This window comes from Mobula birostris, chromosome 25 (genome assembly GCF_030028105.1).
Source record: "Mobula birostris isolate sMobBir1 chromosome 25, sMobBir1.hap1, whole genome shotgun sequence".
NCBI classification, from domain to species: domain Eukaryota; kingdom Metazoa; phylum Chordata; class Chondrichthyes; order Myliobatiformes; family Myliobatidae; genus Mobula; species Mobula birostris.
Genome location: NC_092394.1, coordinates 20,202,997 through 20,226,425, shown reverse-complemented (window position 1 = coordinate 20,226,425; position 23,429 = coordinate 20,202,997). Strand labels below are relative to the sequence as shown.

The window sequence follows — 23,429 nt, the reverse complement described above, 5'->3', positions numbered from 1 at the left end:
CTGTGTTTTTGCCGAGAGCACTTGAGTGAGATTTTCGCTACGGTGAACAGTGCAGCAATGATTGTGGAAAAGTATTTCTACTTTATATAGGCTGTGTATTTATCATATCATTCCTGCTCTTACTATATGTTACTGTTATTTTAGGTTTTATGTGTTATTTGGCATGATTTGGTAGGTTATTTTTTGGGTCTGCGAAAGCTCACAAATTTTTCCCATATAAATAAATGATAATTGCTTCTTTGCTTTATGACATTCTGGCTTACGAACTGTTTCAAAGGAATGCTCTACCTTTGGATGGTGGGGGAAAGCTGTATACAGAACCTGTGGATGTGTGTGCTTAGGTTTTCAGAAGGCCTTTGACAAGGTACCACATGAGGTTCCTTAACAAGAGCCCATGGTATCACAGAACAGATTCTAGAATGGATAGAGCATTGGCTGATTAGGAGGCAAAGAGTGGGAATAAAGGAGCTTTTTTTGGTTGGCTGATGGTGACTAGTGGTGTTCCACAGGGGTCCAAATTGGAATTGCTTCTTTTTAAGTTATATAATCAATCATTTGCATGACGGAATTGATAACTTTGTGGTCAAGTTTGTGGATGATACAAAGACAGGAGGGGGGACAGGTAGTTTTGAGAAAGCAGAAAGGCTACAGAAAGACTTAGATTAGGAGAATGGGCAAAGAAGTGGCAGATGGAACACAGTGTCAGGAAGTACATGGTCATTCACTTTGGTAGAAGAAATGAAAGGGTTGACTATTTTCTAAAATGGAGAGAAAATTCAAAAACCTGAGGTGCAAAGGGACTTGGGAGTCCTCATACAGCATTCCTTAAAGGTTAATTTGCAGGTTAAGTCAGTGGTGATAAAGGGAAATACGATGTTAGCATTCATTTTCAGAGGACTAGAATATAAAAACAAGGATGTATTGTTGAGGCTTTATAAAGCAGTGGTGTGGTCTCACTTCGGAGTATTGTGAGCAGTTTTGGGCTGCTTATCCAAGAAAGGATGTGCTGACATTGGAGAGGGTTCAAAGGAGGTTCACTAAGATGATTCCAGGTTTGAAAGGCTTGTCATATGAGGTGTGTTTGAAGGCTCTGGGCCTCCACTCGCTGGAATTCAGAAGAATGAGGGGGGACTTCATTAAAACCAACTGAATGTTGAAAGGCCTCGATAAGAGTGCATGTGAAGAGGACATTTCCTATGGTGGGGGAAGTCTAAGACCAGGGGATACCACCTCAGAATCCTTTGAAAACAGAGATGACGAATAACTCCTTCAGCCAGAGAGTGGTGAATCTGCGGAATTCGTTGCCACAGTGAGCTGTGGAAGTCAAGTCATCAAATATATTTAAGGCATAAGTTGATAAGATTTTTGGTTAGTCAGGGCATGAAGGGATACGGGGCAAAAGCAGACATTGGGGTTGAAGGGAAAATGGATCAGCTATGACAAAATGACAGAGCAGACTCGAGAGGCTAAATGGCATAATTCTGCTTCTGTATCTAATGGTCTTATCAGCAAAGTGATGGAGGGTGCCATCAACTGGGTTGTCAAGTAGCACTTAATCGTCAAGTAGCACTTAATCGTCAAAAACCTCTTAATTGATGCCCAACTTGGGTTTTACCAGGGACAGACAGCTCCAAACTACATTACCAGCTTGGTCCAAAGATGGACAAAAAGCTCAGGCATGACCAAGCATAGTATCAAAGTTCTAGTAAAAATCATGGGCAAGAAGGTAGAGATGTATCAGTGGGGAATCATCCCTTGCATAAAGAAGAGTGGTTACATTTGTTGGAAATCAGTTTCACAAATCTCAAAGCATCAGTTGAAGAAATTTCTCAGGGCTGGGTCTAGTCTTCATCAACAATGACCCTCTTTCTATCGCAAGGTCAGAGGTGGGAATATTCTTTGATGTCTGCATAATGTTCAGCTCCATTCACAAGTATTCAGCTGAAGAAGCACTCAATGGTGGAAAACGCAAGGAATATTCTGATATGTAGGTAACTGAATATTCAGAGATGTCACAAATAACAGCCATACCACAGAAGTGCCAAGTAGCTATCTCTAACTGTACTACAGAGATTCTAGCCACCTATCTTTGATATTTAATGACATTACCTTTGTCAAGTTCCATCTTTTCAATGTTCTAGAGGTCACCAACAACCAGAAACTTGCCTGTACTAACCACAAAAATAATGTGACTATAAAAGCACATCAGTGACTAGGTATACTGCACCAAATGTCTTATATCCCAACACCCTTAGGGTTTTCCATTGTCTCCAAGGCACACCAGGAGCGGGCTTCACGTGCATCGACAAATGTGGCCCCAACAAACTAAAAGAGCTCATTACCATCCAAGTTAGAACAGCATTCTAGATTAATATGCCATCAATCTAAACAATCATCTCCTTTCACTAGCAGAGAAATCTGGCTGCAATACACAACATCTATACATTACAATAGCAACTAACCAGGTTACTCCAACTCCTTCCAAACTTGAGATGTTTTATCAACCAAGTCTACAAGGTAGCAGGGATATAACAACAACCACATCTATGTGTTTCATACAAATCTAACTTTGAAATGTATTACAAATTCTTCTTCAATACTAAGTCGAAAGCATCAAACTCCCGACTAACAGTTTCAGAAGAATATCACTCTTTCAAATTAGTAGCTCATCTTCTCCAGACCAACTAGAGATGGACAATGAATGCTGCACTTGCCTGTAATGACCAAAATGAAATCAAAAAATACAAGTGTTGATCACTACATCACAGCCAATTCAGCTTACAGAACTTTACCCGTACAGAGTTCACAGAATACTCAAGTCAAGTCGTCAAATTTATTTATGAAGTACATTTAAAAACAACCCATGTTGACCAAAGTGCTGTACAAACCATAACAGATAGCTAAAATCACAAATACAAGAAACACAGATATAAACAACAAGGCACACAGCTTATAGGCACAAAATAAACAACACATGAGCCTAGGCATAAGCCAAAAATCAACCACATCAGGAAGATTCAAATGCTAGTGAATAAAGGTAAGTTTTCAGTCTGGACTTAAAAAGAGTCAATGGAGGGGGCAGATAGATAGATATACTTTACCGATCCCGAGGGAAATTGGGTTTCATTACAGCCACACCAACCAAGAATAGAGCATAAATATAGCAATACAAAAACCACAAACAATCAAACAACAATATGCAAACTATGCCAGATGGAAGTAAGTCCAGGACCAGCCCATTGGCTCAGGGTGTCTGACCCTCCACGGGAGGAGCTGCAAAGTTCAATGGCCACAGGCAGGAACAACCTCCCGTGACGCCCAGTGTTGTATCTTGGTGGAATATGGCCGGAGTCCAACAGCAAGAAGTTCAATATCTGGTCTACAAACACGTTCCTCGATCGTAATATGACCAGGATTGCACCATCCATTGTTAACCAGAACAGTAAGCCCCCAACTCCTTTACGCTTACCGCTCTCAGTGCACTTCCAGTCAGCCCAAACGGTCTGGAAGCCATCCATGGAAAAGTTTTGATCAGGTATGTCCTCGTGCAGCCCCAGTAAAACACATAACACTGCACTCCCGAAATGTTCTCTGACACCTGGCTAGCACCGTCAACTCGTCCATTTTATTACCCACCAAACTCCTCTTCTCCATAAGTCTCTGTTGTCTTGACCCGGTCCTCTTTCCTCACCTTTGTGATCCCCCTCTGCATCCTCTGTGTGTTTTCCTCCAGATTTCAGCAGGGGTGTCCGCCGCTTTGCTCGCTAAACCGGCCGGCATAAGTGCAATCAGCTGGTCCCTGGAATAAACAATGCGACCGTACTGCTGCCCCGCTAATGAGACATGTCAGAATGTAACTATTTCCAGCGCTAAAAACCCAAATAAAACTCTCTCTACCAGCATGTTAGAGAGGGGAGAGATCTGATAGGGAGGGTAATGCTGTTCCACAGTCTAGGCGCTACAAAAGCAAAGCGTGATCACCCCCGAACTTAAATTTAGATCGTGGGACAGCCAGAAGCTCCAAGTCAGCCGACCTGAGGGACCTGGAAGTACCCACAAATTTTCAGAAAAGGAATAAAATATGCTTCCACAGAATGTGTGGGGAGAAAGGTTAATAAGTCAGCACAAAATTACTTTTTTTTAAATTTGCATTTCTCAACGCATTGGTAGATAACATGGTTTCAAGTCACAGAAAATCATGATCTGGTCTGGTCTCTAAGAACATAAAGGTCATCATTTAATTAATCAAAATCAAAACATCCACTGATATGACACAGAAGAATGAACAAATTGCATACTCACAAAATAAACTGCTCCAAAGCTGCCATGGCCAATTTCTCGCAAATCCACAAACAACTTTTCAGGATCTTCTCTGTAAAATAGCTCTGCTATTTCTGGGTCCTTTAGACTTCCTGCTCGATTGGTTGACGGCATCCTACTGTGTGCTTAGCCGTCTAACTATCTGGGTTCACGTTGTCTTAATTCTTGCTGCATCGGCATGAATGGGCCCTCTAACACAGACAGCTGTGAAAGAAAATGTATTCATGATTAAATATTCATTTTAACAAGTTAAGAGAAATTAATAAGGACTAAATAGAGGCAAACTAAATAATTTCTTCCCCTATAAATTATACAAAAATTACAATACTTAATAAGATCCAACCACACACCAACTTTGCCAGACCCCCCAAACATATCTGAATCAAACATTTTGGTGGTATTTAAGCAGATCTGTTCGAAAACAAATTGATTGTAATGATATTTTCCAACTAAGTACAGAACAATGCCACAAAAGGCTACATGGTTACCAAGTTCAGAAATGAGCTTCAAGGAGTATTTTCTTTAGATGAAAATACATCAGACAGCAGCACAAATAGCACTGTTACACTCATGTTGAAAAACACAACAGATGAAGTTCACAAATAATATGAATTTACCTGTTATCACAGAATGTAATCAACTAGATATTACACAGTATTGGAGTAATTCAAATATCTTGCATGACTTAGTAAAATTATAAACCGAAATTTTAAATATAAATAATATTCTCAAATGGCTCGACAACACTGATATTTTGTAACATTGGGTTATACATTTTGTGAACAAAGGAAGCAAATCACTTGGTCAGTCAAGCATTTCTTGCCTTTCTCCAGATCTTTTTTCTTTCAAATTGCCATGACCTTCAGGGATAGTTACACTCTTGCTACGTCACACATAATAAGTTTTATCTAATTCAATTTTGTAGTCTAGCTTTGGATTTCTGTACAAGCCTGAAGGACAGTGCTTCTGTCCATATATTCTGGCAATTTAGTTTAAGTTTCTTTGATTAGATAGAGTGGAACACTTAACTTTATTCTCTGCAGGAGATAGAACCCAATTTTACAGATCTTACCGTGTTTAGACTCATTCCAAATAATGCCCTCATAGCTGTTGCCAGATAGTTTCCCAAGTCAATATAAATGGAGAATGGAATATTAAAAACTGCCACAAATTATCAATAAAGTTTGTTCTTCTCAGGCAGACCCTTGAAATCAAAGATGATTTGACTCCACTTTCATTGGTTCTGGGGCGACTGATAAGCCCAATGAGGACCATAGGCTCTTCCACTGATGCCACTGGCGGCAGCAGTGCAAGCAGATACAATAGGGTCTTTTGACAGCCTCTTAGACAGGTACATTGAGTTTAGAAAAATAGAGGGCTATGTGCTAGGGAAATTCTAGGCAATTTTTAGAGTAGGTTACATAGTCGGCACAACATTGTGGACCAAAGGGCCTGTAATGTGCTGTAGGTTTCTATATTCTATGAGTTGCTGAACAAAGTAGCTCATAGCATTGTATTGACAGTCCATCAATTTGTGCTCAGTTTCTGTGTGTTTTCAGACATTCTGAATGTTTTTTGTCCACTTTGAGCAGTTCTTTGAAATTTTTCCTCTGTCCACCAGACAAATTCTTCCCATTGTAGAGCCTGAATTAATGCATTAAGGATCTCATGGCAGTCTTTGGTCTATAGAGGAAATTGAAGATCAATACCTTTGGCTTAAAAATGGGGATAAATCCTTAATCCACTTAATTAATTTTATAATCTGTATAAGAGTCTCGGCTTGTTTAAATTCATTTTTTTTATTTCAAAAATATCTTTAATGCTGTGGATACACAAATCCTTTTAAATTTCTGTTTAAATTTGAACAATAACTTCTGGATTGAAGGCAATCTTGCACATATGGTGGGCAGTTACGCAGGCTAAGATCAATCAAGAGAGGTTAATTTACCTGCTATAGTAACATTTCTTCCAAATCCCAACTATTTTGCCTTTCCTGCATGCAAATGGGAAAGGTACTGGAGACAAAATAATATGGCATTGTTCCATTTGAAAGGAAATTCCTAGTTTGCACCTTGTCCAGTATATCTTCTGCAACAATAAAGATTGATCTGACTCAGTTCTACAGCTGTCACCCTTCCTTAAAAACACCCATACCAATGCACAACAGCATCTATTGTTGCTATAAACAATCTGGGTGATTTATTTTGATGAAAGCTGCCTCACACTACCCAATTTCTACTTCCACAGCAGCATCTTCCTACAGCAGAATTGAACTCTATATGCAATTTCAATACTATGTACTTGAACCAAATACAATTTCTTCTGGTTCGTTGAAAAATCAAGAGGATGAAACAAGTCAAAATATTAACCTGCTTTATTTCACAAACAAATTAACTAAGTGAATCACTAACAAATTGATTCACTCAAGTACATACAACATTTCCTTGCATAACAAGAAATAATGCCATCAGATTCTACACTAATTTGGGTCAGTTGTGGTTCAACTGGGGTCATTCTCTCCTGGATCAGAAAGCTGTAGATTCAAGTTCTATGCCTGCAATCTTGTTACAAAAAATAGATAGCACTCTAATCGATTTCTATAGGAGTGTTTCTTTTTCAGAAATAATGACTTCGAGACAAGATAGTCCTTTCTACTTTATAAAGTAACTGGGGAAAAAACTAAGTAGAGGTGTTATACCCAAGAATTGAATCAGAATCAGGTTTAATATCACTGGCATACGTTGAGAAATGTTGTACATTGCAGTACATAAATTTTTTTAAACTATAAATTACAATAAGATACGTATTTTTTTTAATTGAGTAGTGCAAAAAGAGCAAAAAAAGAAAAAAGAGATGCAGTGTACATAGGTTCATTATCCATTTAGACATCTGATAGCGGTGGAGAAGAAGCTGCTTCTAAAATGGTAAGTGTGTGCTTTCAGGCTCCTGTATCTTCTCCTTGCACTCAACGTTATCAAGACCAAACAGCTGATTGTGGACTTCAAAAATGAACACAAACCAATCTTCATAAAGGGATCGGAAGAGGAGAAAGAAAGCAATTTCAAGTTCTTGGGTGTCAATTCCTCTGAGGACCTAACCTGGTTGCAACATATTAACGCAGCTATAATGAAGGCAAGACAGATATATTTCACTAGGAGTTTGAGGAGATTTGGTTTGTCACCTAAGACAGTCGAAAACTTCTACATGTGTACTATGGAGAGCATTCTGACTGGCTGCATCACTGTCTGGTATGCGGGGGAGGGGGGTGCTACTGCACAAGATCGATGTAAGTACAGAAAGTTGTAAAACTAGTCAGCTCCATCTTGGGTACTTGCCTCCCTAGTATCCAAGACATCTTCAAGAAGCGGCATCTCAGGAAGGCAGTGCCCATCATTAAGGACCCCCACCACCCAGGACATGTCCTCTTTTCATTGCTACAGTTATGAAGGAGGTACAAAACCCTAAAGGCACACATTCAGTGCTTGAGGAACAGCTTCTTTCCTTCTGCAATTAAATTTCTAAATGGACATTGAATTCATGAATACAACCTCACTTCTTTAAAAAAAATGTCTATTTAGGTGTGTGTGTGTGTGTGTGTGTGTGTGTGTGTGTGTGTATGTGTGTGTGTGTGTGTGTGTATGTAAACACATAGAAACATAGAAAATAGGTGCAGGAGTAGGCCATTTGGCCCTTCGCGCCTGCATCGCCATTCAATATGATCATGGCTGACCATCCAACTCAGAACCCTGTACCTGCCTTCTCCCCATACCCCCAATCCTTTTAGCAACAAGGGCCATATCTAACTCCCTCTCAAATATAGCCAATGAACTGGCCTCAACTGTTTCCTGTGGCAGAATTCCACAGATTCACCACTCTCTGTGTGAAGAAGTTTTTCCTCATCTCGGTCCTAAAAGGCTTCCCCTTTATCCTTAAACTGTGACCCCTCATTCTGGACTTCCCCAATATCGGGAACAATCTTCCTACATCTAGCCTGTCCAATCCCTTTAGAATTTTATACGTTTCAATAAAATCCCCCTTCAATCTTCTAAATTCCAGCGAGTATAAGCCTAGTCGATCCAGTCTTTCATCACATGAAAGTCCTGCCAACCCAGGAATCAATCTGGTGAACCTTCCTTGTACTCCTTCTATGGCAAGAATGCCTTTCCTCAGATTAGGGGACCAAAACTGTACACAATACTCCAGGTGTGGACTCACCACGGCCTTGTGTGTACACACACACACACACAGTAGTTTCTTTTTCTATATTTTATTATCGCACACATGGTACTGCTGCCGCAAACTTCACGATATATGCTGGTGATATTAAACCTGATTCTGATTCCTTGATGATAGCAATGAGAAGAGGGCATGTCCTGAGTGATGGAGGTCCTTAATCACGGATGCTGCCTTTTTGAGGCATTGCCTTTTGAAGATGTCCTGGAAGATGGGGAAGCCAGTATCCATGGAGCTGGCTGGAGCTTTCTGTATCTTTTTCTGATCTTGTGCAGTGGCCTCTCTATATAGCCTTCAACTGCCATTATTAAAAGAGATTTCCTGATTATTTTCATGGTAATGTTTGTGGATTCTTGTTGCACACAATTTGGCAGCTATGTTTCCTACATTATAGCAGTGAGTATATTTCAAAAGTGCTCATTTGGATATAAATTAGCACTCTTTTGCCTTGCAATCATGAAAGGTGCTGTATAAATGAAAATCTATTGTTTGATTTAGACACGGTGGCTCCTAACCATCCTTTAGAAGCTTCACTGGTTTTATACACCAAAACACCGAAGAGCATGCTCTTTAAGAAATTCAATTACCTTCAGAGCTCTCCTGCTTCAAAAAGCCCATCTAACCCCACTCTGCACCCCACCCACAATGCAAGCACATGTCTTTGTCCGGGTCCCTTTGGTCCACAGCCAAAGCAATAAAACACTTTCCAATACAACAGCTGTGCAATGTTTCTTCATTGCTAGCATTCTGATGAATTGATTATTTACAGTCTACAGTGCCAATCTTACCTATCAATTCCCTTAAAAATCTAAATAAGTATTAAACAGAGTTCCATTTCCCCAATTCGTACCAGTTGAAAACTGGTCAATAAAATTTTGAAAGATGACATGAGCACATACTATATCCTGGAAGTCTCTCTGGCCACAAAGGCACTTCACAGTGATGCCAACTTCACCTCATGCTTCATTCATGCATGTAATTTATTCAAGAATCACTGGACTAGTTCAATCAACTTTCCTTTCCTTTTCCAGGTTATTAACAACTGTGATGTTCCCAACAGTTATGTTTTATCTAACTTACCCCAAACCATACAACTTAATTCTGCATCAATAACAGTTAACCACTTGAGTGGACTCCAGCCTTTCCAGTTAATTCAAAGTAACTAGCTCCTTTGAATAGAGTTCACTGGATCAACTTCTCTGTAATTTAAACAGCTTTGCTGAACCACATGAGGCAAGTGTTTCTTGAATTATCACCATTAAAAATTAGAAAACATCATGCTGGAATATACTGGATTTGGGCATATCCTTTCTTAAAGAGAACTTACTAGGCATTTACCCAAATCATATTATCTAAATCTGCATTATCTTGAACCACTATAATTCAAACACAGAAAATTAAATGGTTGTACAAAGCAATGTGTTTAAATACACCATTGAAAATATTGCAAAACATGAATGAATGATTAAAATAGTATCTGTGCACATAAAAAATGATAATTAAACCATATTCCAGAAAGCTATTTTGATGTTGAAAAATGATAACTTAATACATTTTCACTGAACTTGACCACACTGTAGCACAAAATGTTTATAAGATGATGATTATGAGTTGCACCCACCGCTTCTAATAATAATAAAAATAACTGAAAATACTTCAAGACTTTTTGCTGAACAATGGACAATATAATCATAGTCTGGATTTGGAACGATGGGGGAGGAGAAGTCTTAGAGTAAAAACCAAGAACAGTAAAGGAATGTTCCTGGAGTAGGATGATGTCACACTGTTGTATCTTTTCGCAGCATGGCTTTCTACAAAAGGACACTGTTGTTTAAGAACAACTGCTGCTATCCCAATATGCAGTTCTCCATACATCTGTTGATCTGGCTCAAAAAGTGAGCTACTAGAATGATATAAAGTCACATGGCACAAGGAGAAAGACAGCTGAGGGGATTATTCTTTGGCTTCCTCAGTGACTTTGCTTGTGTTTGGCTTTATTGTTTGGCAAATGACTCCACAATGTCATCACTAAGCGCAAGCTTTGCTCACAGTAGAATGCCAACTCTGCTGATCCTGCCATTTGTACGGCACAACATGTGACACAATGCTCTTCATGGCTTCATTGTTATACTTTAAAAAATATCTTTAGTCTCAGACAAGTAGTTAGCATTTCTGTTTTCCTTTATAATTTAAATTCTGAGATCTGCAATTCTTTGTATGATTATTAAAGGGTTTAACACAAATGATCAAATCTAAAATTTTATAACTGATGTCAATTCAAGTCCAGGATATTTATTGTTCTCATAACCAATTTAGAATAATTCACCACAAATACTAAATCATTGCCAATGAGTAAAGAATAATTCAAGTTCAATTAAATACTAAAAGAAATTATTTTAAAGCTTACAGATGATGCACATATTTTACAAAACACAGTACAAGGCTCACATTGACTACAAAATGTCTTCTGATAGACAGAGAAAACTATAATTGTGAGAAAATCACTTCTAACATTTCAGAGAGATTGTCTGGAGGAGTGGGACAAGAGCACAAAACTAGTTTTAAGCCAGACTGAATAAAGTCTTTCAAACTTGAGCTATATCAATTAAAATAAAAACAAGCAGAATCAGATTTGTCAAAGGCTACAAAAAAAATCAGGGTTAGAAAATGTTGGTGAGATTGCTTACAGGCCTCTGCTCAATGTGGTAACATAGGCATGATATAAATACAAATAAAGATTAACTCTAAATAAACTATGTCCAGAAGCACATACATCCACTGTGGAGTGTTTTGAAAGGTCAATCATGAAGCATAATTTGTGCCTGAGGAGTGATCTGGTTCTGTTCCAATTTGCCTACTATCACAACAGGTCAACAGCAGATGCCATTTCATTAATACGTCTCTCAGCTCTGGAACATCTGGACAATAGATGCATACATCAGGCTGGTCTTCATTGACTACATCCCAGCATTCAACATTGCCATGCACTCAAAACGAATCACTAAGCTTCAAATCCCAGACCTTGATACCTTCCTATGCAAACAGATCCTTGATATCCTCACTTGCAGATCCCTATCAGTACAGATTGGCAACAGCATCTCCTCCACAATCACCATCAGCACAAGACTGCGTGCTTAGTCCTCATCTCTTCTCGCTTTATACCTTTGGACTGTGTGGCCAAAACCAATTTCATGACATACGCCTGAGATATTACACCCGATTTTGATTCTAATGCCTTATTTAAGTTGGCTGACAACAACCCTGTTGTTGGCCAAATCGAAGGTGGTGACAAATTGGCATATGAGAGAGATTGAAAATCTGGTTGAGTGGTGACACAACAACCTCTTATTCAATGTCCGCCAAACACAGAGCTGATTATAAACTACAGGAGGAAGCCTAAGCTGGTCCTCGTTAGGGGATCAGAGGTGGAGGGGGTCAGTAACTCTAAATTCCTTGGTGTTATCCTATACGAGGATCTTTCCTAGGACCAGCGTTTAAGTGCCATCATAAAAAAAGGTATAATAGTACCTTTACTTCCTTAGAAATCTGCCTAGATTCAGCGGGTTAGCTAAAACTTTGACAAACTTCTATTGATGCAGAGTGGAAAGTATCCTGTCTGACTATATCATGGCCTGGTATGGAAACACCAATGGCCAGAAAGAGAGGTTTATACAAAGTGGTGGATACAACCTAGTCCATCACAGGCAAAACCCTCCACACCACTGAGCACATTTACAAGCACTATTACAAGAAAGCAGCATCCATCAAGGACCTCCACCATCCAGGCCATGCTCTCTTCTCATTAGTACTTAGGTACATGGAATCTTAGGTCCAACACAACCTGGTTCAGGAACAGTTATTAGCCCTCAACCACTAGGCTCTTGAACCAATGGGATAACTTCATTCAAATTCAATTGCCCTATCAATGAACTGTTCCTACAACCTATGGACTCCTTTCAAGGACTCTTTATCTCATGTTCTCAATACTTATTGCTTATTGTTTTTATTTCTTTCTTCTTGTATTTGCATAGTCTGGTGTCTTTTGTACATTGGTTTCAATTTTTCTTTGATTTTATTATGGTTCTTGGATTTACTGAGTATGCCTGCAAGAAAACAAACCTCAGGTTGTTAATGGTGTCATATGTCTACTTTGATAACAAATTTACTTTGACTTTGAAATCAGGAAACTAGAACTGCATGCAACAAAGGATAGTGCACCAATCATGGCGGCCTTTAACTTACAAACTAGACAACAGGGTGACCCGTTGGGGCACCCTTTGAGAGAAGGGTAGTGCAGTCTGATGTGACCAGAATGAACATTAAATTTTCCTGAATGCTATTGGTATCACTTTGCTTTGGAAACTGAAGTAGAAAACCTGTTTATTAAAGAATGACACGTAGCAAACCAAATATAGCTGCTCCTCATTTAACAAAGGACACTTTTGATGGCATCATTTCTGGCTTATCTGCCACCCTTGTGCCTCTCGTTGTCATTCTGGAGACGTGCAGCCTTTTCATACCCCATCTCTTCACCTCTTCTGCTGTTTGTTGTTTGTCTCTGATCCTAGAGATGTGCATGCCTCTCCTCCTCTGTCTCTTCTTCTCTCATCCTTTTTTTGTCCTGACTCTTCGATCCTGGAGTTGTGCGGCCCTGGCCTCATCTGATTCTTGTTCTCTCCCTCTCCTTGCCGCTTTCCGACGACGTCTGGCGTCATCTCTTGACCATAATGTCCCCCTTCCCTTTCCACGCGGCATAATTAGGCTGACCATTTTTTTTTTACCCCAATGCTGGATAGAAGATACGAAGCACTAACACCAAAGGATGCTGATGATTCTTGATGATGTGGTTGGCGCTCTCCTAAATGGATGTGATATAGTCACCGCTGTCCTCAGACTGCAGCAACGGGTTTTATGGGTGTCTCAAAGTATGTCATTACAATAAGATGTAATTATCTCTTATTGAGGGGTGACAGTTAGACCTGTCCCAATCCTGCACATGCTGATGGTGATTAGTAGAATGTGACCCCTCAAAAAGAGCTGCCCTGCCCTTTTGCTCTGGTAGGTGTTGCTGCTGAGGCTGGCCGTGCGCATGCGTCCGGCTGTCACGTCCCGATTTCCATGATGGCCGATTGGCTCTCGGGTGAAAGTCAGCCTGTTGATTTTTGGCAAATGAGCAATTTTATACAAATATATAACCCTGAACTTTGCCTGCATTCTGTAAGTTAGCGCATTTTAATTCGATTTAGCCAAAGAAAGTGCCGCTGTAATGCACCATTTGCACTAACTGGAGGTCACAAACAGACAGAGCACAAGAGTTTTAGTAGTATATAAACAAAACCAAATGTAAAAATGGAAAGGATGAAGTATATATGAAACACTTTACCAGATAAATATATCGAGAAACTAGGCCAGATATTTTAGATCAAGTACTGTGCAAAGTTAAACAGATAATTGATAATTTTATAACGAACAGCCAACAGAAAAAGTAATCAAAGAATTTTATGTAAAGATTGTTTTCAATTTGAAATCACAGTCTTATATCTAAAATAAGCAAGTTGCAAAGGATTATGCACAAGATGCAAATGGCATATTGGGAAACGACATTAAAAGGTCTTACTGTAAAAAGCCATGGCTAACAATAAAAAAGCAAAATAGATCACTTTCATGCACTAAAATGCAAACAGAAAGATTGTCTACACTCAGTTAACAAATTCAAGATAGAATATGATAGAAGGAGAAGATTTAATGCATTCCTAAAGAACAGCAAGCTTGAAAATAGGGTAAGTTTCATAATTCAGCAAACATGGACTAAAAAAGTTGATAAGGAAAGGCAAATATGAGAGTAATCTAGTGAGAAACAAAGAGGAACTGCAGAAGTTACAATTGTTTGTAGAAAGGGAAATGAGAAATTATATTAGGGAGTAAGGAAATGGCAGTGAAACTAAACAAATACTGGGTCTTCTGTGCTAGCATAAGAGCCATCTGCCCATGAAGCCAAGACATAAAACTCCACAGGTTTGCTGAATTGTGTGATTGATTGTTTTTAAAGATTGTATTCACAAAATAGATTCCCCATTAATGAAGAAGACTTGGTGGAATTTAAAGGGTAAATGACACAAAAATCTCAAATAATGGAAAACAAGGAAGGCAAGTGTAACTGAGAAGATGAAAGAAATTACTTATAAAAATGTAGAAATTAAATGGGAATGAAAGTTGATGGACCTAAATGTTTTGAAAAGGCAGTTATGGAAACAGTAGCTGCATTGGTTACCAGTGTCCAAAATTTCCATAGAGCTAAGAAAGATTCTCATCCACTATTTAGGAAAGGAGGAAGTGAAACAAGGGAAACCATAGGCCAGTCATCCTGACATCAACAGCGGGGAAATATTAGACCTATTATGGACCAGGACACTTAAAATAAAAAAAGAAGTGGAGAAAGGGAAATCAGGTTTGTTAAATCCGAGGGCTTTCTGAATTTGTAACTGTCAGCATATATAAGGTGTTTATAATAAACCAGCCATGATGGAATAGCAGAAAAGACACAATGGGCCTAATTCTGCTTTGTCTTATGGCCTTACAGTTAGTGTTCAGAAGGCTTTTAACTCAAAGTCAAGATTTGTACAGCATAAAATAGGCCCACTGACCCACTGCTTCTATGCTAACCAAGTACCTATCTATATTAATTTTTAAGAGAAGTTTGGATAAATACATGGATGGCAGGGGGTATGGAGGACTATGGTCCATGTGCAGGTTGGTAGAACTAGGCAGAATAACAAGTACCACATTGAAGTTTAAGTGGTTAACTGAGCTTCAGATGATCTAAAGTCATCAACGGTGATGATCAGACTGAGGAACAGCAGCTGTTACCCTCTAAATTTCACCAAGTCTTCTTTATTAATGGGAAATCTATTTTGTGAATACAATCTTTAAAAACAATCAATCACACAATTCAGCAAACCTGTGGAGTTTTATGTCTTGGCTTCATGGGCAGATGGCTCTTATCCTAGCCAGAAAATACTGACATTGATTCCTAAAAATCTTAGTGATTCTAGTATCCATCAGCTGAGATCCATAATTGATGGCATTCAGATACGATCAAATTCCAAATTCAATGGGGCATGAGTTTTTAAATATACAAAACATCCATAATCGTTTAGTCAGATCTTGATATTTTAATCCAAGTTATCATCAATGGAGCTCCCTCTATTGTCAGTTGAAGATGATATGCACGACTACTACTACGTCGACTCAGGCCTAGGGGGCCGGCGTCGGGCACGATGACGGACTCTCCACTTCTCCTTCGCCCTCATCAGTGTGTTCAGTTCATCTACATTAGCCGTGCCAGTGTCTTCTAGGAGCATGTTGACCATAGTCTTGGGAGGGCACTCAGGGTTCATCCTCTCATGCTTGGGCTCCCATATGATGACTAGGTTGGCAGGTAGCTTGGGGTGGCGTAAACAGTGCCCCGCTAGTTGTGGTCTTCTCGCCTCGATTTTAGTGGTGAGCATCAGTAGGTCGTTATAGAGCTCAACGTTCGTCAAGTGCTGTTGCCAACTCACGTCAAGAGCCACCCAGAGCATTCGTGTATAGCAACCATCTAGAGACTTTCGCATAGTCTTGGTGAGTGTCCACCTCTCGCATCCGTACGTGAGAATGGACTCTATGACTGCTATGAAAATTCTCTTTTTAAGCCCTCTGGTCAGGTTCAACTTCCAGATTTCCTTCATGTCATTCATAGCCCTCCATGCCAGCGCCTTCCATATCCTTCTGTCCTTCTCCAAACTCATCATTCTTGATCTGAGGTACTTGCAGTCAAAGACTTTCTTAATGTTATCATTCTTTACAGTCTTTACGGTCTTCGTCGCAGTTAAACGCCATGTACTCTGTCTTTTTAGCGTTTACGTGAAGTCCAACTTTGTTGCACTCAATTTCCACTTTTGTCAATAGCTGCTGTGCTTCCTGCATCTGATCAGAGAGCAGGACTATGTCATCTGCAAAATTGAGATCTGTGAGCATAACTGGTCTGACGCTTTTGGTTCATCCTGGTTTTATGGTAAAACCAAGCTTGTCATGATAATAAGGTAATAAAAGTCTAGAAAATACAGTGTCATTGGCTTGTAGGTGTTAAGTAATAGTCACACAAGTATCCAGCAATGACCACTTTTAACAAGAGATAATCTAACCACTTCTTCTTAACACTTAAAAGTCTCATAATCAACATTCTGGCAACCATATTAAGCATAACTAAATGGAACCAGCAGCACAACAATTGCAACTACAAGCACAGGTCAGAAGCTGGGTACGTTCCAGACTGCAATTCAGTCCCATCTTGTTTCCACCATTTGTCTGGCTGAGCACAGCATTAATAATTGTTTCTTCAATGCCATGCATCAATATTGATGTATTGTAACTTCCTCTTTTGACATTTACAGAAAATTGTAGCAACCTGCCAAAGTTTCTCTGATAGCATTTCCCAAATTGGAGTTCTCTTATCATTATCAATCAAAAGGGGGGAGAAAGACAAGTACAGGAGAACTCTTCCATGCTATACTCTTCAAATACCATGCTATACTGGTGTCACCCCATGGTTCAACACAACAATATTAAAGCTATGCCAGAGAGTTCACCAGATCTTCAAGATAATCTTACCTTGCTCTCTGCAGTCACTTCAAATTCTGGGGCTGCAACATCAAGTGCAGTAAAGAGCAATATTTCAAATTGTTCTACTGCAGATGCATAACATCGTCATGTCTTGCATTTTTTTTTAAAAAAAGCATAATCTAGTGAAAACTCAGCATGTCAATTGAATATGTGTAGCTGAAACATTAATATGCCACACCTCAATCTGAATGAATGGAGAACTAAAAGTCAATGCTTGACCTTTGCAATAACTTATAAATTGACAAATGTTATTGGACATATTAAATACTGACAAGATTGTCATTAAATAAGGACAAGAGGGAATGCACACCAAAAAGTATTCTGCATCACGATGAAGGTCAGGGAACAAAAATTAAATTGGAGGTAAAGTAGCAGTAGCCTTGCTACTGGTCTAATGATCCAGAAACTGAAACACTGACTTAAATCTCAACTCAGAAGCTAGAGAATTTGAAATCTGTTAACAAAATAAACTTGGGGTGGGGAGGGGGGTGGGAGAGAGACAATTATCAATACACATGATCATGAGACCACTAGATTGTCATTAAAACCCAGCTGGTTCAATGATGCACTTCCAAGGAAGGAAATCTGCAATTTTTAGTCAGTCTGGCCTAGGTATAACTCCAGACCATAATGTGACTCATATTGTCACTATACAAAAGAACTTTGCAATTCTGTTAAATGATTATTAGTGGTGGGTAAATTAATACTGAACAAAATGAAGTTGAAATTATTCCCTGTACTTTCCATTTTACACTTTTAGTAGGAAAAATGTGATTGTGTTTACTTGGTGTAAGAGAACTTTTTAATGTACATTAAGAAAAAACTTTTTTTCTGGGCTTAAAAAGCATCAAAGAGGTTGCAGATAACAAATATTTAATTTCATAAAAATACAAAATTGTTTCAAACTGAATAGAGAAGAACAATGAGCATGTGTTTATTCAAATTACTAATCAAATACAAGAAGAGAAACTATGTTGTGCATGCTCTGTACTGTACATTAAACGCACATCTTTGTGTTGATACTTGCCAAATTCTCAGTGGCTCAGCAGGTTAAGCAAGATGTAAATAAGCATGCTGGCTGGAGCTCAGCGCCATACAGTTCAAAACTGATCCGTTGTGAAATCTGGATAATTGCAAAGCCCCCTTCATAACTTTAAAAACATAGTAAATACTAACACTAATCATTTGTAGAACATTTGGGTATTTAGTCAAAACAAACAGAAATTGGTATAAATACACAATTAAGATAATAATTCTAATGTGATTTGGGCAAAATGTTTACTTCAGAAGCTTAAGGGGTTAGTCCACTTTCAACATAGAAGATTATATATACTTGAAATTTTATTTTTAATAAATTACAAATGTACTTCTATTAGCATTATATCTATGCATGCTTGTGCAAGGGAGGTTAAAATTATATCCTTCTTGTGCCTCCACCTGGAGAATCTTTAGGGCCAAATCCATAGGTACCTCACAGTTGCCACACATATGGCGTGTTGGCCTTCATTAATTGGGCGGGGGGGGGGGCGGTAGGGGAGATTAAGCTCAAGAGCCATGAGGTTATGCTGCATCTCTGTAAACCACACTCGGAGTATTATATTCCGTTCTAGTCACCTCATTATAGGAAGGATGTGGATATTTTAGAGAGGGTGCAGAAGAAATTTACCAGGATACTGCCTGGATTAGAGAACATGTCTTATAAGGAAAGACAGGCAGAGTGGACACAGCTAGACACTTTATTCTTAGGGTGGCACTGGCTAATAGAAGAGAGCATAATTTTGAAGTGATTTCAGGGAAGTATAGAGGAAATGTTAAAGAAGAGATTTTTTTCTTAAACACCGAGTGGTAAGCGCATGGAATGAACTGCTGGAGTGATGGTAGAGGCAGGTAGATAAATTAGATACATTTAAGAGACTTTTTAATAACACAACAATGAATGAAAAATTCAAGACTAAGTGGGAGGAAAGACTGCCACAAGATCATGAGCCAAAGGCCTGTATAGTGCAGTATAATGTTCCCTCTAAGGTGTGCACTCACACATCTTTTGCTACTAACGCACAAAGGAATTTAAACTGCGCACAAAAGGTTGTCACCTTCTACCTTGTTAGCATGTTAAGTATATTTCACAATCGTACACTATCGTATTTCTTTTTCCAGTTTCTGATGTGGACGATGTTGATAACATGGGGTTTGTGATGATTTGTCTGCAGATTTTAGAACTGGATTATTGTCATTGAAGAAATTATTGATTCACTCTGTCGAATTCCAAAGAAGCAAAGGGTGTGAAGCACAAAAGAAGACCGTCACCGGGGAAAAATCTGCACAGCACAAGTTTTTGTGCACACTGGTCATTACAAATTAAGAGGGAACATTGGTGCTGTACTGTTCTATATTCCAATTGCCCTCAGTTTACAACTGTTTAGTTGCAGAAAGTCCTGAGTAAAAATTAACTACATTAAAAATTGTTCATTTCTCACTGAAATAATTAAATTGAAGTGAAATATATTTTATTTCAAAAGATATCCTTTGAATGTTAATCAGAATCAGGTTATTATCATCGACTTAAGTCATGAAATTTTATTTTGTGGCAGCAGTAAAGTGCAGGCATAATGAATTACTATAAATAAAAATAAATAGCACAAAAGAGGACTAGCAAGGTAACGCCCATAGATCATTCAGAAGTCTGATGGCACAAGGAAAGAAGCTGTTCTTAAAACAGTGAGTTTGGGTTTTCAAGCTCCTGTACCTCTTCCCTGACTCAACATCAGTAAGACCTAGGAGTTGATTGTGGGCTTCAGGAAGGGGAAGTCCAGGGAACACAAACCAGTCCTCATTGAGTGATCAGCAGTGGCATACATTACTAAGGACGCCCATCACCCAGGACATGAGAAGAGGGCATGTCCTGGGTGATGGAGGTCCTTAAAGAGTGCAGCTAGAAGGTGATAGGTGAATCCAGATGACAGGGAATGTTGGTCGGTGGGAGAGGAGAGATTAAGTGAATTGTTTAATCTTGGCCTTTTAAATTAAAAAGATGCAAGCTATCAAAGTTCCACCCTAACAGAGACTTTTTCCTCAGAAAAAAGTATCTAAATGCTTAGCTGCAGATCAAGAGATCAAATTCTTGGCTAAACAATCTTTGCTTGAAAATCAACAAGAAAACTAGTTTTTAGATCATATGTCCAATAAAGATGCATGAATTACTGCAATTTGATAGCCTGAATAATATATTCATAGTCATACTTTATTGATACCTGGGGAAATTGGTTTTCGTTACAGTTGCACCATAAATAATAAATAGTACTAGAACCATAAATAGTTAAATAGTAATATGTAAATTATGCCAGTAAATTATGAAATAAGTCCAGGATGAGCCTATCGGCTCAGGGTGTCTGACCCTCCAAGGGAGGAGTTGTAAAGTTTGATGGCCACAGGCAGGAATGACCTCCTATGACGCTCTGTGCTGCATCTCAGAGGAATGAGTCTCTGGCTGAATGTACTTCTGTGCCCACCCAATGCATTATGTAGTGGATGGGAGACATTGACCAAGATGACATGCAACTTAGACAGCATCCTCTTTTCAGACACCACCGTCAGAGAGTCCAGTTCCATCCCCACAACATCACTGGCCTTACGAATGAGTTTGTTGATTCTGTTGGTGTCTGCTACCCTCAGCCTGCTGCCCCAGCACACAACAGCAAACATGATAGCACTGGCCACCACAGACTCGTAGAACATCCTCAGCATCGTCCGGCAGATGTTAAAGGACCTCAGTCTCCTCAGGAAATAGAGACGGCTCTGACCCTTCTTGTAGACAGCCTCAGTGTTCTTAGACCAGTCCACTTTATTGTCAATTCGTATCCCCAGGTATCTGTAATCCTCCACCATGTCCACATTGACCCCCTGTATGGAAACGGGTCACCTGTACCTCAGCTCTCCTCAAGTCTACCACCAGCTCCTTAGTCTTTTTCACATTAAGCTGCAGATAATTCTGCTCACACCATGTGACAAAGTTTCCTTCCGTAGCCCTGCACTCAACCTCATCTCCCTTGCTGATGCATCCAACTATGGCAGAGTCATCTGAAAACTCCTGAAGATGACAAGACTCTGTGCAGTAGTTGAAGTCCGAGGTGTAAATGGTGAAGAGAAAGGGAGACAAGACAGTTCCCTGTGGAGCCCCAGTGCTGCTGATCACTCTGTCGTACACACAGTGTTGCAAGCACACGTACCGTGGTCTGCCAGTCAGGTAATCAAGAATCCATGATACCAGGGAAGCATCCACCTGCATCGCTGTCAGCTTCTCCCCCAGCAGAGCAGGGCGGATGGTGTTGAACGCACTGGAGAAGTCAAAAAACATGACCCTCACAGTGCTCGCTGGCTTGTCTATTTTTCATTTAATTGTTTCAATTGCACCAATAGGTAATTTATTTTAGATGACAGGATCTTGCTCAATAGTTATCCTCAGAAGTCAATCTGGATATTATATTCCACTAAATCGGGCATCATTAACAAATTTCGCGTCACATGCGAGTGATAATAAACCTGATTCTGGTCAGTTGCTAGAAATCTAAAATAACAACAGAAAATAACAGAAAAACTCAGCGTGAAATGCTGTACCTGTAGAAAGATAAATATAGATTTGGTGTTTCAGCTTTATTACACATTAGCAGAAATGAAGGGACCTCACCCTAAAAATGTTAATTGGTGCTCTTGCCACAGGTGTGCCCTAACCCCTACTGAGAATGCTTTGTATTTATCCAAGCTAAACCACAAGGAAGACTGATTTACCACTCAGTACAAGAAATTTAGAGAACTAAATGGATGGTGCCACTTTCACTGGAATTTTGATCATCCAAATATCATCATGAACTGGTATGAACAAGCTCATGCTGACCAAAGATTGCTTTGAAAAAAAGTTTCATAACAGGGAATCAATGTAGTGACTGCAAACAAAACCCAATGATGTGCCATTTGCTAAATCTAGAGGGAAAAAATAGCTTGCAGAGTAAACATATATTTGTGGCGAAACAAGGTAGCAACAGGTGCATCAGCAGATGCATACAGATTTTATATTAGCAGTAGACTGTAATAAGTGTAACAAATGAGATATTAAAGTCTTATAAAGAATACCGAACAGTGATGCTGGTTGCACTATGTTCCCAAATTAACTGTCATATCTCCTTACTAAACTTTTGATTAAGATTCCATGTACTGTGGACATACTATACATAAAAGGTAAGCTACTGGAAAATGAAGAACTGACAGAATCATGGAGTTTTGTTAACTTTATCAACCCCTTGCACTTTGAAGGCAAATCACACTATTTATTATATGCAGAAGACTTCTCATTTTCCTGTTATAATTTGAGACACAGATGGAAATAACATTTAAAAGCAATATGTTATGATTAAAATCAATTTTGCATTTTTGTTAAACTTCAGAACCCAGAGGTAAATGGATATTTTAAATGCAAAACCCTACAAAAAAAATTAAACTACTATTGTATTGTCTTACTTCTTCCCTACAATTCCATAGATTGAAAAAAAGTTGTAGGATTTAAGAGCTTTCAGAAGGTTTTATCTGTATCAACCTACAGTCCATTTCAGGTTGGAGAGTTAACCATCCTCATATCCACACCTATTTTATAAAGTGAAACATTGCAGGGAAAACAACCATCAGGGAAGCACAGCAAAAGAGAGAAACATGACAATATAATGACAATCATTGTACAACTAACTCAGTACTGGGAATCACCCAGTAAGGCATTCTTAAGTTGACTGAACTGCATATCCAATGTGAGATTTACTGCCTTTTTCCAAGTGACTCCTCTGTCAAAAATATCCTTGCCCTTGTTTCCATTCTGATCAATTTCTGAACTGTAAGCAGTATTTTTTGCACTTACCTCCAATGCAAATCAAGCAATCCTCTCATTACTAAACAATACTATTTTACAGACAGGCATGTGATACTTCAAAATGCACACTTCCTTGCTAATTAATTGTGTTTTTTAAAGGTGTATGTAGGATTCTACTACAATTTTACTAGAGAAAAGAAGATTTTTAATCACCTGCTTATTTACTTTATAGAAACTATATCCACTAAAGTGGAAATCTTAGTTTTAGATAACACCAGGTAACACATTCCATACCTATCAAAAGTATTCACCCCTCCCCAGAGGTTTTCATGTTTTATTGAAGCACAGTGAATTTAATGTTTTC

The 23,429-nt window shown here is 39.0% G+C and overlaps 1 protein-coding gene across 4 annotated transcripts in view; it reads right to left on the bottom strand.

Annotated features, from left to right (window-relative positions):
- The window catches only part of taok1a (TAO kinase 1a), a 160,010-nt gene that overhangs the window by 72,423 nt on the left and 64,158 nt on the right, over positions 1 to 23,429 (bottom strand). For all 4 annotated transcript variants that reach the window (XM_072243752.1, XM_072243753.1, XM_072243755.1 and 1 more), the window contains exon 2: positions 4,303 to 4,524. In XM_072243752.1, coding sequence (XP_072099853.1) covers positions 4,303 to 4,434 — 132 coding nt within the window. In that variant the 5' untranslated portion in view covers positions 4,435 to 4,524. The remainder of the gene's footprint in view (positions 1 to 4,302; positions 4,525 to 23,429) is intronic.